Source organism: Emys orbicularis, chromosome 2 (assembly GCF_028017835.1).
Source record: "Emys orbicularis isolate rEmyOrb1 chromosome 2, rEmyOrb1.hap1, whole genome shotgun sequence".
NCBI lineage: Eukaryota > Metazoa > Chordata > Testudines > Emydidae > Emys > Emys orbicularis.
The window spans coordinates 129808106-129824952 of NC_088684.1; the positions used below are offsets into that span (position 1 = coordinate 129808106).

The 16847-nt window shown below is 50.5% G+C and overlaps 1 protein-coding gene across 1 annotated transcript in view; it reads left to right on the forward strand.

The window, feature by feature from the left end:
* Positions 1 to 13124: 13124 nt before the first annotated feature.
* The window catches only part of SFRP1 (secreted frizzled related protein 1), a 51153-nt gene continuing 47430 nt past the window's right edge, over positions 13125 to 16847 (forward strand). The window contains exon 1 of the mRNA XM_065399380.1: positions 13125 to 13668. Coding sequence (XP_065255452.1) covers positions 13125 to 13668 — 544 coding nt within the window. The remainder of the gene's footprint in view (positions 13669 to 16847) is intronic.

The window sequence follows — 16847 nt, forward strand, 5'->3', positions numbered from 1 at the left end:
TTTTTGCCGTGGACCATTTGTACCTATCCCTCACCCTTGGTAACGCCGCATCCGAGGGCAGGGCTTTGTCCAGAGCGGTTCTCGAGGGATAATGCACTGTCCAGACATGTTTTGAAACATTTGCGTGTGATGCCAGCTGGGGAGTCAGCCCGTGAAATGGAAACTAAGCACAGTGCACATGCGGTCACTGTGGGTCCAGGTTAATCACTAGTGGCTGGGCCCCTCCTCTTCACCTGTTGTTACAAGGGCGTCTCTGAAGTTCTCCTGGAACAGCCCTACGTGGGGCAGATAGGGTTGCCAACCCTCCAGGATTGTCCGGGAGTCTCCAGGAATTCAAGATTAATCTTTTATTAAAGATTATGTCATGTGATGAGACCTCCAGAAATACGTCCAATCAAACTTGGCAACCCTAGCGGGCAGAGTCTATGTAGAGCAAACCCCTCTGTCACCCATTGCCCGCTTTGAAGCCAGGCAGGGTTTGCTGCCCCTCCAATGCAGTCCCCAGCCCCTAACTCTATTTATTAACAGAGGTCGCCCAGATTTGGTAATGATCTGCATAAGTTATTGTGTATATATCCAAATCACTACATCCCATGACATCCTAGTTGAGTGTGTATGCACTTCTCTGTGTGCATGAATGCGTACATGTGTGTGGGGGGCTGGCAGGCTCAGAAGCAATGGGATTCTTGTGTGGACGAGTCTGTGCTGGGTAACCTAGTAGTGGGAAAAGCTGACAGAGGGAGCATGACACCAGGAGCTATTTGTTCAATCAATGATTTACCAGATGTGTACACTGCACTAAAGGCTTGTAAACATACTTTAATGGCCAGCTGTAAATCCAGGCAGTAGCAATGCCATCTCCATCAGACACATTTTAGCAACAGCAGTGTGAAGACTTTGAATCCCTTTGCTTTAGGCTCTGTCAGTTTTGCAATTTTGCATGTAAATCAAAGAACAAATGTCCTTGGGTCAAAATTATTTGAATGCCAGAAAAGGTTTTAGGATCAGCAGCTTCTCCTTCTCTGGATTCCCTGCAGTTTCTTGTCTTCCCCAAATGGCATCTCCAGAACATTGGGTTTCCATTCGAGTGCCCTGAAGTGGATGGCTGTGTTTTCACTGACTGTGTTGGAAGTCTTTTTTGTTAATCACTGAAGCAAAGCATCATTAGTGAGAAGTGCAGAGTGTATACAAAGAGGAACTTGCCAAATTACTAATAAGCAGAAACTCCATCCATCTTAATGAGACAGGGTTAAGAAAATAGCAACCTAGAATATACACAAAGGAGCGTTTCCACGCTGTTTGTTTATTCATGTTAGAAAGTAGTTCAGAACTCCATCTCCGATGCTCCTTGGAGATTGTGACACAAGCTCCAACCGCAAACTGTTTATACTTTTGCAAATCATTAAGTAAATAACAATAAATAGATGGATTCTTCAGAAAAGCATTAAAGAGGAGACACAAACATCTGGCACCCAAACAAACAATCAACCCCTCTCTAAGCAGCTGGAAGACCTTCTCAATGCTGAATGAGTCAAATTTGAATGAGGAAACTAAGGGAAACGAACATGTTGCTCATGTCATGGCTGAAATCTTCATTCTTGCAAGTGAGAATAATATCACACTGGGCCAAGCATGCAGTACCCTGGCACAGGACAACGGGGTGTCTAGAGGGGCCTATACCATGGCTGGTCTCCCATCTTCCATTCTGGACAACTGCGCCAAGTTAGTTCTGCTACTCAGCATAGCTGGAGGGTCGGTGTGTGGGGAAAGCTAAGAGGAACTAAGTGAAGAGGAAGGCAGGAAACAAAATCAGACCCTTTTATATTCAGATTTTATTCTGGAGGGTCCAAAGAAGAAAGCTCAGAAGGCCAGAAAACCACAGTGGGGAACCCAATATTTTTTCATGAGGCAGAGAAATTTGGCATGCTCTGCAACATCTCATCATATTTATGTGCACAATGCAGATGTTTGAGAGAATCTGTGGCCCATTTGTTGTTCAGTTCATCGAGTCCATGTGATCCAGGGAAGCAGCTATCCCACCAAGGTTCCTTTTGGCATTTCTTACTCTTGATTTTGCAAATTTCCAACACCAGTGAGAAATGCTCAGAGCGTTAAATAAGGTGCAGCTCCACACTAAGGAGCAGATCCAGCCGGCCTGACTCGTGTTGAACAGCACCTGGGGTGGGGGGTGGGGTTCTGGTGAGCTACATAGGCAGGCCCAGGTTACCCAGTGTGCATTAGGTGCACTTGCACAGGGCCCCAATCTCTGGGGGCCCCCTGACCACCAAACCCCTCAAAAACACCAGTACCTCTACAAAAAAACCCAACCTGGGGCCAGGAAAGGGAGCGGAGGGAGGGACGGGGGCCTGTCCAGGGCAGGGAATTGCCTGCACACTGAGGTGAGAGCCAACGGGCTGGAGCAGGAAGCTGGGCCAGCCCCACGGGACAGGAGGTGCTGTGGGGTGAGGGCAGGGAGAGCTCGTGCTCTAATGCCTCCCCGCAGGGCAGGGATGGTGCGGGGGGGGTCCCAAGAACCATAGTGCACGGGGCCCCAAAGTTCTTTAGCCCAGCCCTGACTGCAGGTGAGAAGCATGAGGAAGGACCGTTCCTCTCCGAAACGCAGAGCCCCACATTGTGGGGCTGGAACGCTCCGATATTCAGGTTCTTCAGCTGAGCCAGCTGAGGGCCCGTGCGGGTTAAGTTACGGTGGCCGCCGTTGCTGTTAAATGTCGTGAGTCAGGTTGAGGCCTCCATCCTGTTACGCCTGGCGTGTGATTTATGTCTCCGTAGTGGCTCACAACACTGCCCCTGGGTTACTGTGGCAACAGAGCAGGAGTTTGCCCCCACACCGAAGTCCCTGCACACCTGTGCTGCTGAGCCACATTTTTCTTTCGTTGGGTAAGAACTGACATGTGGCGCGTTTCCCGCAAGCAGCTGAGCTGCTCGCTATTTTATTGAACTCCAGTGCTTGCTGCATGCTATTTATAAGGACTTTATATAACTGACAGCCCTGCTCAGCAGCTCCCACCTGGGCCCGGGTACAGCGTGGGCTCCTGGAGAAGAATGTGTGGTAATACAGAGCTATTACAGGATAAATGTTTATAAGCCCCTGTAAATATTTGCCATCCATTCCCTTCTGGGATTAAGGGCAGATAGAGTTTTCAGCAAGGTGCAGCCATGAGCGGTTGCAGCCAGTGAACGCTATGTTGATGGTGGATAGCTCTATAATGTAATGGTGCTAGTTTCCCATTAACAGGAGACATTGATGGGGTATAGCTTCAGCTCATAGAATAACTCTACGCCTTGATACCCAGCCGTAGGTATAATTATCCTACCCTGCGGTAGGCACTGACTGGCTGCAAAGCCTCCGCCAGCAGGTTTCCAGGTAGTGCAGACTCAGGGAACATTCCTGATTGTATCTACCTGATTTAAACCTTTGAGCCATCTGCTGAGTAAAAACAAACAAGGCAGAGCTAACATCCTGCCCAGCAGTCCAGCCCAGATACAGGGGCTATCAGTTTGGGGATGGGGTATCTAATCTAAAGCAAATATTCCCTCTGGTATTGCAGATGGCCTGGCCCAGTGCATGGCTGTGTTGTAGGAGTTGTGCATCTTCATGAGGAGTGGCACGGTCTAATTCATATAATTCAGGGGGGAAGGGTGGGGATTTGGGCCTTCTCTACTCTAGCATTTTACTTCAAACTCCCGGTGGGAAGCTGGGGAGAAATGCCTGTGCAGGCAAAGCTGTGACTCCTCCACCCCCACAAACCAAGAAATGCAGTAACGGGCCCTGGGTGATTTGGGGAAGCAACCGTGCTCATTAGATAACCACAGCTGCCGCCCTGAATCCATCTGGGGGCGCCTCCATTTTGCTGCTCATGTGCTATGGCCAGTCATTTGACAAAACCCAGCTCAGTCAGCAACTATTGTTCTGAAAGAGCCTGGGGCTGCCGGGCGTGGTGGCTAATCTGTTCATACCGCTCAAGCTGGGCTTCCGTTGGGGCATCTGGGGAAAGCTGCATTCCACAAACCAGGGCTGCCCTGCGCAGCACGTCCCCTGCCAGCTCACGGGCACCAAATGCAACCATCGCCTAAAATGTGTGAGAAAGGTCAACTCAGCGAGGACGGGGAGAAAGGCTCCAATTCCAGAACCAGCATTCCCTGGATGCAGGGCAGTCCCAGACGCTCAGGATGGAGATGGACGTTGTGCTTGGGGACCTGCCAAGGCAGGCCTCATGCCTGAGGGGTGGCACAAGGGGCCGGGGGACCAGAGATGCAGGGCTCACAGCTGAGTACAGTGATAGAAGAAGGCTAATGGCATTTTGGGCTGTATAAGTAGGGGCATTGCCAGCAGATGGAGAGATGTGATCATTCCCCTCTATTCGACATTGGTGAGGCCTCATCTGGAGTACTGTGTCTAGTTTTGGGCCCCACACTACAAGAAGGATGTGGAAAACTTGGAAAGAGTCCAGCGGAGGGCAACAAAAATGATTAGGGGGCTGGAGCACATGACTTACGAGGAGAGGCTGAGGGAACTGGGATTGTTTAGTCTGCAGAAGAGAAGAATGAGGGGGGATTTGATAGCTGCTTTCAACTACCTGAAGGGGGGTTCCAAAGAGGATGGATCTAGACTGTTCTCAGTGGTACCAGATGACAGAACAAGGAGTAATGGTCTCAAGTTGCAGTGGGGGAGGTTTAGGTTGGATATTAGGAAAAACTTTTTCACTAGGAGGGTGGTGAAGCACTGGAATGGTTACCTAGGGAGGTGGTGGAATCTCCTTCCTTGGAGGTTTTTAAGGTCAGGCTTGACAAAGCCCTGGCTGGGATGATTTAGTTGGAAATTGGTCCTGTTTGAGCAGGGGGTTGGACTAGATACCTCCTGAGGTCCCTTCCAACCCTGATATTCTATGATTCTATGATATGGCCCTTGAGCCTGGGACCAGGGGAGAGAACCCATGCCTGGGGAGTGTGGAGGGGAAACTGGCCATGAGGGCCCATGCTATAGAAAATGTCAGTGGGAAGAGCTCAGGATTTCATGGGTGTTTCAGGGACCCCTCATTTCTGCAGGCTCATTTGCATTCCGGATTTGCCTTATTAATTAACAACAGATTTTACAAATCCCAGCAGTCCGTGCAGCAAATGCCCAGGTTTTCAATGTGTGTCCATGGAAGCCAGTTGTGAGAGCTACCCAGCTAGGCTTCATATTTGCACTCTGTACAGTGGCAAGAGACTCTTCCCCCTTTCTCTGGGCCTCAGGTCATCTCCGGGGGAACAATGTGGCCTGCAGTGCTGGAGAGAATTCCCAGTGGGGCTGGCACGTCGCATGCTACTCGCTTCTCAGAGCCCCGGTTGGCTCACTTGACTAGTTTGCCACTAATTTATCCCAGCAGTAGGCCAGACGCTGCAGTGGTAGGCACAGGATGGGACATAGATCTACAGGTAGATACTGGGGATGGCAGGACAGATAAAGGTTTCTCCAAAGCTGAAGTGATGAGGACAGACCCAGGTGGATGTTATTTACTGTCCCTTCCGCATTGTTTCCTGTTTTATGCGGGTTTTCAGATTGAGCTGTAGTGCGAATGTAGATGGGCCCCTATTGACTCCCTCAGCCGGGCTGTTGTGCTGATTTGACAGCAGCTTTGGCCATGACTCTCCTGAAAGGCCAGCCCTCTGTCCCTGGAGCAGGTGTGACAGGCTTTGAGCTATGGATGGCCTTGATCATTTAGCGAGAACTCGGGTTTAGCTGCACAAGGTAACATGAGCCACAGACCAGCAGAAATAAACATGTTGAATTGGACAGAGCTTTCCAAGGAACAAACAAGCTGAGGACTGCAGATCGTTGAAATTATGGATGTTGCAAAACATTTCATTATGCAGTGAGGATACATCACTCTCCTGTCGGCAAGCCAGCAATAAATGGCAGTAAAACAAAGTTACATGATGATATTAGAGATGATGCGGTAATTTAAGAAACAGCTGGTTACATATTTATGAACTGCAATGGCTGGGTAAGCTTCAGGCAGGAGAAGCTAATGCCTAACTTGGAAGGAGTTCCAGGGAAAGCAGTTCTTCTTGGGCAGAACTGTTACTTATGGGGCCTCATACTGTGTATTAAGCAATTTAGCGGGTCTAGACCAGAGCTGGGGAAAAGAACAAAAAAACGCTTTGATGGACAAACACAACATGTTTTGGTTTCTGATTTACTCCAGAATTCTGATGAGGGGTATCATGCCTGTAAATGCAGATATTAAACATGATGGCGTGCAAAGATTGTACGGACTTTGCATTAGATTTCAAGAGAAAGTGTCATCCATGCTGCTGAGTACAGATCTATTTAATTTAAATAAAATCTGTCTATGAGCTAGTGACAGTTTCAATCAGAGAGGCTATAAAAGCTGAGTTCTGGCAGGCAGCACTTGGAAGGAATTGGGATTTGTTTTTTGACAGTATTGTTTCATTTGTTTTGATAATGTTGAAATATTAATCTATCAAAATGAAACAATGTTTCTGAATTGAAATACTTCAGGATTTTGACTTTTTGTCCAAATTTGGGATGAAAACAAAATTTTGAAATGTTGGGATTTCCTGCTGGACAGAAATTCCATTTTGCAACCAGTGTTCGTTGCAACATAGATCAGTGCTTCACTGCCATTTCCTGAGCCCCGAGCAGCAGGAAAGGTCTCACTCCATCCAACTGCTTTGCTTTATGCCTCTTTCCTGCAGCCAGTGGCACATTGTGGTGAGGATTTCTCTTGTTTACTGCTGAATTCTCCACTTCATTAGTGGTGCTAACTGGCTTCTCTCTTCTCTTAGGCCTCAGGTGAAAGTGGCTCTTTCACGCTTCCAGGCTGCAGAGCTTCTTGCATTTACTTCTCAATGAGGTGTAGTTCCTGTATTAAATGGCACAAGCTGTTTAAGCAAAAGGCAGCAGCAGTAACAGGAGCTTTGTACGATTGTAGAGGAAAGTCCTTCAGAAACTCCAGCACAGACGTCTGGGTACGCGGGCAGTGCAGAGCAAAGGTGCCTAACATTACAAAATACCATGTTCTGGGGCAGCTGGTCTGTGCTTCCTGGGTGCTGGGATTTATGGACAGTGCCCAGCTGGCTTTCACTGCAGCACCATGCTCCCAGCATAACACACGGTGGAGTCTCATTGGCATCTGTTTGAAAATAATAATCTGAATTCATAGCCTCTTTTCTCTGAGGAGCTCTGAGTGCTTTGCTGACACTCAGAGACAAACAGACACACACAAGTTGGGGGAGGATGTTTGCTGATTCTCTGGCTGTTTCTCTTCTAAAGGAGTCGTTGTCGTTAGATCCAGACGTGAGCATAGCAGCAAGTCCTGGACACCTTACATGTAGTGTTTACACAACACATGGCTTCACCTTTCTCCTGCCAGCTGCTGCTGGTGCCCTGATGGTGCAATAGGGGATGCATGCAAGGAATAACCTGCCCCTTGGAAACAGAAAGACCACTTGCCTCCTTCCTACGGAGCAAGGGCAGATGGCTTAGGATGCTACCTAGCATGTCTTACTATCTGGGCTATATCGGATGCAGAGGCAAATCTGCACACATTCCATCCTGTGCCACAGTGGGCCCGAGTGATGAGTGACCCTCGGGGACTCCTGCAACCTGACAGAGCCAAGCCCTTCTGCATTCACATACCCCAGGTGACTAGCCCCTGCCACTGCTCCCATCCGCTGCTTTGAGCTCACTCCTTTGGGAACCTGAAGGTTATTTGAAAGAAGGACAAAAGACAGGCTGAAGGGAAGCAGAGGAGGCCAGGTTATTCTGTGCCAGTAGAAAGCCTGGTCTACATATTGACGTGGCTGTGCCTGCAATTTTCTTGTCATGCGTCATCCCAAAGCCCTGTAGGAGGCATCGTTCATTCTGAAGATCAGTGTGTCCCTGATGCTGAATTCCCTCCTCGCTCAGATCCTCTGGGTTATAACCAGGGGTTGGGGCTCCCGGTCTGCCCCTTTGTTAGCAGCGAGGGGCTCCCAGCGGCAGGTCTCCTCTCGTGCAGTATACCATGGCCATACGCTGCAAGCTCGAGCTCTGCAGCGCTAAGGGGCATCATTGCTACCTTTCAGATATGCATTGAGCCCCGTGGTGCAATGCACCCTTTCCATACAGGAAATGGGACAACTGCAGGGTCAGACGGCTGCCCCCAGCGCGCCCTCTTTCCATGGCAAATGCGTGGCTGTACTCGCCGTCTCGCCTTGTGGTGCCTTGCGTTCCAATGTCTGTACTGCATGCCAGTCACCTGTCACTCGGTATTATTTTTCATATGCAAAGCCCCTTTGAAACAGGCCATATCCCACTGGCTTCTTTGGGGCTCCGGCTGTAAAAAAAAAGAATACATCATAAAAATAGCATGTAGTAAAGATAATTAAATCCAGCTCCCCGGGGCGAGTGGGGCACAAAAGCAATGCGCTGGGGAGGGGGTGGGGGGCGGGCATGGGCCGAGGCAAGGCAGGAGTGGTGGAGATCAGGGTCCGGTGCCTGCCCACTGCGGCTCACGATCAAATGGTCTGTGTGCAGGGCAGGATTCTCCCTCGCTCTCGGCTCTGATGGAGCCGGCAGCCAGAATTCAGGACCCTGGACCCAAGGGAAGGGGGGGTTCAGGACTGAGTTTAGCTGGCTTGGTCACCAGGTGCTTCTGCAGGATGATCCACGCCTGCTGCGCCTCCCATGCTGCAGCGAAGGGGGCTAGGGGAGTGTGTTGCTAGGGATCCATGGGCCGCAGCCCCGCCCTGGGCAAGGAGCTCCATGTGGGCATGAAAGAGCTGGACCCCTCTTTGCCTCTCCTGTGTGGCCAGGGCCCTAGGGCAGGAGGTGTTTACCCTCAGTGCCAGGGGATGGTCGGGCACCGCTGGAGGAGTTCAGAAACGTTTTCAGCTCCGTTTTTGCAGGCTGAGGCACTTCCATGAAGCCCCATGAATCTCTAGGCCGTGCTCGGCTTCACTGTGAACGTGGCAGGGAGGGGGTGCCGCTGGAGCACCCAGTGTGAGGGCTAACCCAGGCCTGAGGTGGTCCAGGAGACAGGAAGGAGTAAATCACAGGCAGACAGCACTCGGAGTCAGGGCCATCCCCAGTGACAGGAGCTGGGGCAGTGATTTCCGAACACAGGCCGGCAATGTCAGTTCATGTGTCATTGTTGTACCCACCCCACCACAGCAGGTCCCAGGGTTCTCGTTACTGCCTGGGGGGACGCTCAGGGAATGGTTGTGATGGTGTCTCGGAGACATCGGGCTAGTTCCCACTTGGAAAAATAGCTCTCTGGGGCCGGAGAAGGGTGAAGACAGGAATGCTGGGCTGCCTGCACCCGGGATACACATGCTTCCCCCTTTGTCCCCTAAACAATACAGCCTCTATCTTAGTCCTAACGATTATCACAAAACCAACAAGACCTTGGGAAACAAAAGGAGCTGCCAGCCCCACAGAATAGTCCAGGAAAGTGTAATTCCCACAGAGACGTGTTTAACCCCTGTTATCACTGGCTGTCCAGGGGACAAGACCAGCCGGATACGGAAGAGATGATTCCTGGGGACACATGCCTGTTCTTACATCCAGCTCCACTTATTGAAGTGATCTGAAAAATGGCCCCACTCTCCAGGCTCCCTGCTTTAAAGGAGAGATACCAGGGGTTTCTCTTTGTCCTCTGACCGACATTTGTAAGTTTAAAGCTGAGCGAAGGGCCTGCAGTGAATTGTGTGACTGAGACGTAAAAAAGTGCGTATGTAAAACACTCGGTATCTGCCTTCCCTTCCCCACCCAGGCTGCTCCATGCGCGCGGCAGCTTCCCACACCCCATACCAAGTGTCTCCATCTCTCTCCCTTTCCAACTTGGATCAGCCATGTCACTCTGCTCCCATCTCGGCACCTTGCCCTTTGTTCATACCACAACCATCCTATATCAACAGACAGGGCCCTGCCCAAGGAGCTTTCGTAAAGGGCCACAGCGCTGCACAAATAATAATTCTGTCCCCTCACAGACCCTGTTTCCCTGCACTCCCCCACCACTGGCCTCTGACAGAGCCAAGGTTCAAGGTCATCTTGATTCCTTGTGGCAGTGAGTTCCATAGGCATGCAGCAGCAGCCAGTCAGACTCTCTCTGTCTCTAAAGTGTCACCCTGAGGGCTGACGGGTCCGTGTCTCCTGATTAATGTAACTGTGGTGGGAAGATACAGTCACCAGGGGGACAGAGAAAGGTGATCTCCAGAAGAGGCCTTTCAAGGCTAGGAATGAAGCCTTGGGTCTGGCCCTGGGAGCAGTGTACCAGGGTGCCATGCTCTCAGCAGCCTTTGCTGCCCCATTCTGGGCGAACAGAAGCTTTGGTTGTCACTGTTTCTGTTGCTAGGTCCAATGAGGTCATGGAAGTGTGGATCCCTGTGCCTCGTATTGTGTCTGACAAGTGGGAACAGCTCTGGGGGCTGGAGGAAGCTGATTGCAGCCATAGCTACATAGGTATCCAGGAAGCATCCTGTGGGCACAGGTGCCTTGGACAAAGGGTGCTGTTGGGGTGGCAGCTAGTTCTTAAAACTTCTTTCCTCTCCCTCCTCACCACCACCATCTTACCCAGATGCAAGAGATGCATTTCCTGTCGATGTCCCCACAGTGGGGATAGGAATCCAGACAGTGCAGGGGCTTTCTGAGGCTTTTCCATTTCACTTCGGGGTAACTCCTCTCAGTCATGTGATTTTTAAGCAACAGTCACAGTTGGGTTTGGAGTGGAAGGCTTAGCCAGCTCCAGAAAAAGAAACACAACGGGAGCAAACTGAGCTGACCTGCCTTTTCATGTGACCGGGTGACCAGATGAGATGAAGAAAATACTGGGACACCGGGGGTGGGGGAGAGAGCAAAAAAAAAAGCCGAGTGCTGCCGGCCGGACGAGAGCGAAAAAAAAAAAAAAAAAAAAAAGCCGGCGCAAAATACTGGGACAAAAATTGTGTCCCGACCAGAGATCGGTCGGGACGCGGGACAAACAGCTCAAAATCGGGACGGTCCCGATTTTATTGGGATGTCTGGTCACCCTATGTGACCTGGGGCCCCCAGACTGCCCCAGTGCCCCAGCCCAGGGATCTGTCCAGCCTACTCTCCAGGAATGGCCAGTACCAGGTACTGGTAGGGAAGGTGCAGGAAACTCTGAACGGGGCACGTATTCTGACCATCCTAAGAATGAACACTCCAAAGGACAGCCCCTGAGGCTGCTGGGATGGGACCATTCATGACAGCAGAAGAGTTAAGCTGCTGGCTACCAACATTACTTTTCCCCACTGTGTCCCTTTTTGTGAGGAAAGGAAAGAGTGCTGCTGAGGTTCAGAGAAGCCACAAAGTCGCTGCTGTCACATAGCTGCCCCCACCAAGCCCCAGCTGAATTTCATTATGGGTAATACCTCTTTAAGAAACAACCTGGCTTTTTCTGCCAATACCATAGTTTTCCTTGGACTCCATCCATCAGGAAGTAAGGTTTGCAGAGTCCAGACCAGGTTTCCAGAAACATTTTGCAGCTTTGGAAATGCTGTTTGCAGAAAAGCTGGGATTTTCGGAGAGATCCTAGATTCCCTGATGGCAAAGGGCACAAGGCCTTTTACAGTTCAGGACAGATTTTTAAAGGTATTTAGGTGCCTAAAGATGCAGACTAGGCGCCTCTTGTGCATAGATGCCTAACTCCCATTGATTTAAAAAACCTGCCCCTCAGTGATTCTGTCTCACTGCAGCACAGCTTGGCAGAGTCAATAGAAAGAGTCATACAAATTAACACATCCGATTCTGACCCTGGATTTCTCTGGGGGTGGCTGGCAAATATAAAACTACTGCTGAATTAACCCCTCCTGCACAGAAACCAGGAGACAGCACATGCAGCCATTGTCGGGGGACAAAGGGAATCGCTGCAAAACAGACAACTGCTTGGAATTGTTTATTCTGCAAAGCCCAAGTCCGGGGGCATGTGAACCCAGCTGGACCGGGTATAGAGCCTCCCATGAAGGCATCTCCCCTTTCCCCTCCATGACTGAAGCCTTTTGGAACCTTCTAGGAAGCAGCTTCCTCAGAATGAGTTCTGTCCTGAGGGGAGAATTATCAGCCATCAGGAACGGGGGAATAAAGCTGCCCTGCGCCACAAGGTGTTGGACCATTTACCGATCCTGGCCGGGTGCTCTGGAGCTGAACAGCCCCAGAGAATTGCTGACAGGGCTATTCACTTAGGTAACAAATTGGACTCAAATGTGCGTTTGAGTGACGGACTTGTCAGATTGATACAAGCAGCTCTGATGAGCTAACGTGTGTTATTAATGTTTGCCTCTCTAACACCCCGCGTCCCATACAGTAGTAATTATTTGGGGGAAGACAGCAGGGAACTGAGTGCTGGTTTCAATCTGTGAGAACAAGTGGACTGTTCTCTGGGCCGCTGGACAATGCTAACTGCAGAACTGCCATATCTTCACCCTTTCAGAAAGCGCTGACAAGAGAACTCCTGCACTTGGCAGCACAGCAGACTCTGTAAGGAGCAAAAAGTTCCTGGGCTTGTGCTCTGAAGGTTTCACGGCACTCAGAAAGCCTCCCAGACATGTCGCTCGCCTGCCTGGAGCTGCAGGGAACTAAGACTTGGTTGATTTGTGAGTCAGCGTGTGCGACTGTGAAGGTAAAACATGAGCTCTCTCCATTAGCCGGCATCCGAGAAGTTTGCTGCTTCCTGCAGGGAAGATGCAGTTCACTCTGTTGTGCAGCTTTGGGTTTTGTTTTAAGGGGAGTTGACCTGTATCTAGCTTATACCCAAATGAGCCCGTGTTAGGGAGGTGATTGGCTAATTGAGTCTGTGACTGACACTCGTAAATGAGTGCACTAGGGGCAGCTCAGTGCTGATTGGCTGGTGTGTGAGGCTCAGAAACTCTCTCCAACAAGAGCTCTGGCCATTCTCAGTCCTGCTGCCTTCAGAGTAGGTGCTCCAGGCACAGCCACCAGGCGAGAGGCTGCTTCCTTCGCTCAGTCACTCAGAGGCAAGTGAAGGAGGGCAGACCTCTGCCTTGCACCGGGCGGGAGGATTTCCTTGCAGACCTCCAACCCAGGAGGGGAAAGGAAGCAGAAAGCTCCTGGAACTTGATTTCATTCAGCTTAAAGGATGGGCAGAGTCCAGAGTCCAGGAGGCCCCAGCTGGAGCGGAGCCGGGGCTCTGCTGGCCTTGGCGGCCGGACTCTTTGCTTGCAGTAATGCAAATGAATACGACTATGTGAGTTTCCAGTCCGACATAGGCTCTTACCAAAGTGGGCGATTTTACACCAAACCCCCGCAGTGTGTGGCCATCCCAGCGGACCTGCGCCTCTGCCACAGCGTGGGCTATGACAAGATGGTCCTGCCCAACCTGCTGGACCACGAGACCATGGCCGAGGTGAAGCAGCAGGCCAGCAGCTGGGTGCCCTTGCTCAACAAGAACTGCCACATTGGCACCCAGGTCTTCCTCTGCTCCCTGTTTGCCCCTGTGTGCCTGGACCGGCCCATCTATCCCTGCCGCTGGCTCTGCGAGGCCGTGCGTGACTCCTGTGAGCCCGTCATGCAGTTCTTTGGCTTCTACTGGCCAGAAATGCTCAAGTGCGACCAGTTCCCCCAGGACGACGTCTGCATTGCGATGACCACTCCCAATGCCACAGAGGCTTCCAAGCCCCAAGGTAAGTCTCACCGGTGCTGTCCCTGTCCCTACTAACCCCTGGTTTCCCCCCTTTCCTAGCAGAGCAGAGGCTGGCCTGAGAAAGATGCAGCTCCAGTCCAAAGAAGAACTCCCTCCAGAAGCGATAGCAAGAGTTACCTGAACTCTGCTCCGGGGTAGCAGCCCCTCCTCCTGCCACAGAGGGGGGATGTGAAGGGACATTCTCCCTTTAGAACTTGCCCCAGCTACCACTTTGTGAGCAACTCTTCTCTCTGAGTGTCCCCTCTCTGCAGCAAGCGTTCTGCCGAAGTTCAGTATCGTAGACACTAGCAGGATCAGCCTCTAAGCATGTAAACGTTCTCCTCTGGGCTGGGCTTCTTCCTGGTGGTTCTGATTCTCTTAGGCTGGAGCCTAGTATTGATATCTGGGACCCGTCTACCACTAGTGAAAGGGACGGCTGCTGCCTCTGTTCTAAGGGACCTTTCCTCGCATTCCTAAGTCTCGTGGAATCGTTTTATAGTAACAGACCAGGCCACACGTCTAAACCTGTGCTAACCTGGGGAAGCAGTGAAAATAAACCTGTCAGGAACACCTTGTTTTCCTAGCAGTGCTGAAGTTTGAGGCTGCATGGGCTTGCTTCAGTCATGCCACAAAGCAGCCTCAGTGCAGCAGGTTACACCTATTTTAGAAAAACAAATCCTGTTCATTTCAGGTAAGGGCTGTAAACCTGGACCTGGGGCTGGAGTTTTGTACAGGGCAACATTTCTGATCAAGAATTTTACTGTAAGTTAAACAGACTTCCAGGTGTTTGGACAAAGCAGAGGCAAACTGCTTGTTTGATTCTATTGGACAGTAGGTCTATTTGATATTACACGGGCTTGCGTGGATTGAGTTACACTAATCTTTGGTTTGTTGCTTAAAAGTTTTAAAACAAATACAGGACCTGGTGTTTAGCTCTCCAGTTCTGGATCCTAAAAATATTTCAGAGGTTGGCAGGAAAGAGAATATAAAAAAATGAAGACAATGTATTTAAAAAGGGGTTGCGGCTCTCTTCTTCTGGTGCCTCTAGCTTTACTTGGAAGGGACAGGCTTACTTGGTTTTCCCGAGCTGCTTTTGGAGGGAGTTCGCGGCAGCCAGGGGAATAATTCCAGTGATTTATTCCCTGTGTGTCCAGGGTTCATCTGAAGATAAATTTGCCATTCGTTATAGCTGCTCAAATGCAGTTACCTTTGGCAAACAAAGCACTTTATGTTCTGCTCAGTGCTGAGGGAGAGCCCTTGCCCAGCCAGCCTGGGTTTCTCCTCTCACTGCGGGTTATATAATATTATGCTACTTTCCACACCAGAAACTGTACTGCCCAGAATCCTCCAATTATCATTTAATTTCCACTCTCTAGGGCAGGAAATGAACGCAGTCTGGAATCAAGGAGTAACATCCTCAGAGTGTCTGTAAAAATTAGAGCACAGAGCACTTGCAGAGAGAGAGTCACAGCTCGGTTAACTCTTAGTGCTGAATAGAGTGGGGAGCAGGGGGGTGGAAGGTACTTTCTCCCTGTCCATTCACAGCTAGAATCCCAGTCCCTGCCAACATGGGGGTTGCTCAGTTTGGGCAGAGAGTAAGAGTTCTGGTGCTTTCGTTCAGCAGGGATGGGACTGACCCGTTTCTCCATCCTCGGCCCAGGGCAGCAGGGGCTTCCACAGCGTTTCCCATCTCCTGAACCTTCCTTGCCAGGAGGGAGGGTGGCTCCTTGGAGAACGGGGAGCTGGATTGCCCCTGCTGCTGTGAATTAGAGCATCTGAGCCCTCAGTTTAACACTAGGTGGAAAAGGGCAGAGTGACGCCGTGTTTGGGTTACTAACCTGACTGAGTGACAATGTGTGACAAGGAGTGTTGGGGGAGATGCCATCTCTCAGGGGTCCCCTGGTGCAGCGGGGCCAACACAATCTGTCTGGACAGCAGCATGTGGGGTATGATACGCATTGCAAGGTCCAGCCATGGCCAGTAAATGAGGGGGTGGGGGAGGAGAGAAGCTTAGTCTGCTATCACGTCCCCATAGGGAACCCACCATTCCACCCACAGTCGAGGCAAGTTGGGCAGCCCAAGTGAGTTCCCAGGTACACTGAGAGTCCCACCTGAGGGGTGAGTGCAAGGGGCAGGACATGGGGGAACAGCAGGGATTTGTGGAGCACAATCTCCAATTTTCAGGCTTTTGCTGGGTTTTGTCCCAACTTTATCTCTTGGAAAAGTGCTTTACTTTGAAGGAAGGCTGTGAAATCGCTGTCTTGAAAGGCTACAGCAACTCAGCAGAGCTGCGCTCTCGTCTTCTGAGAACGTAGGAGGGGACTTGTTCTGTGCCTCTTGGAATTCCCAGGGCAGTGCTGTCCCCATGTGCTTTCGCGGTAACACCCATCATTACAGATTCCCACCGCTCTGGGTCAGCCCAGACTCAGCACTTCCCGACTTCTTCTTTTAAAATCAGTGCTGTTTTCAAGGGCTCGGAAAGAAGAGCTTTCCGAACAAACCGATTCTGCTCAGCTTTCCCATATGGTTAGGCTCAGCTGTACTGCTGCAGCTGTGCCATTGTAAGGTCTCCTGTGTACCTGCTTTATGCTGGTGGAAGAGAGCTCTCCGGTCGGCATAATTAAACCATCCCAAACGAGCGGCGGTAGCTGTGTTGGCAGGAGAGCTTCTCTACGCTGCTGCTTCTGTCGGTGTAACTTATGTCAGTCGGGGGTGGTGGTGATTTTTTTTTCACCGACAAATGCTTTTCCGACAAAAGTGCTAGGTGTAGACATAGCTTTAGAAACGTCCAACTATAGTTTTAGATAAACACTGGATTTAAAACTCAGCGCCCTCCCCTGGGCAGTGCTGATGAGAACTGTCCCTCTCTAACCATTTCTAACATGCTCGCCAGCACAATATAAATATCATTATGCCATTCATGGTAGTCATTAAAGAGACTGTGTTACAATAAATGACATCAACTCCGGTTTCAAGCATTTTGTGAATCCTTTTCTGTGGGTTGCAGAAAGGACCTAGGTTTGGTCTGCACTTAAAAGTTACATCAACATAGCTACAGTGCTCAGGGGAGTGAAAAACATTCACACTCCTGAGTGCTCTGGTTAGGTCGACCTAGAAGCGGGTAGGTTGATGGAAGAATTCTTCTGTTGACCTAGCTACTGCCTCTTGAAGAGGTAGATT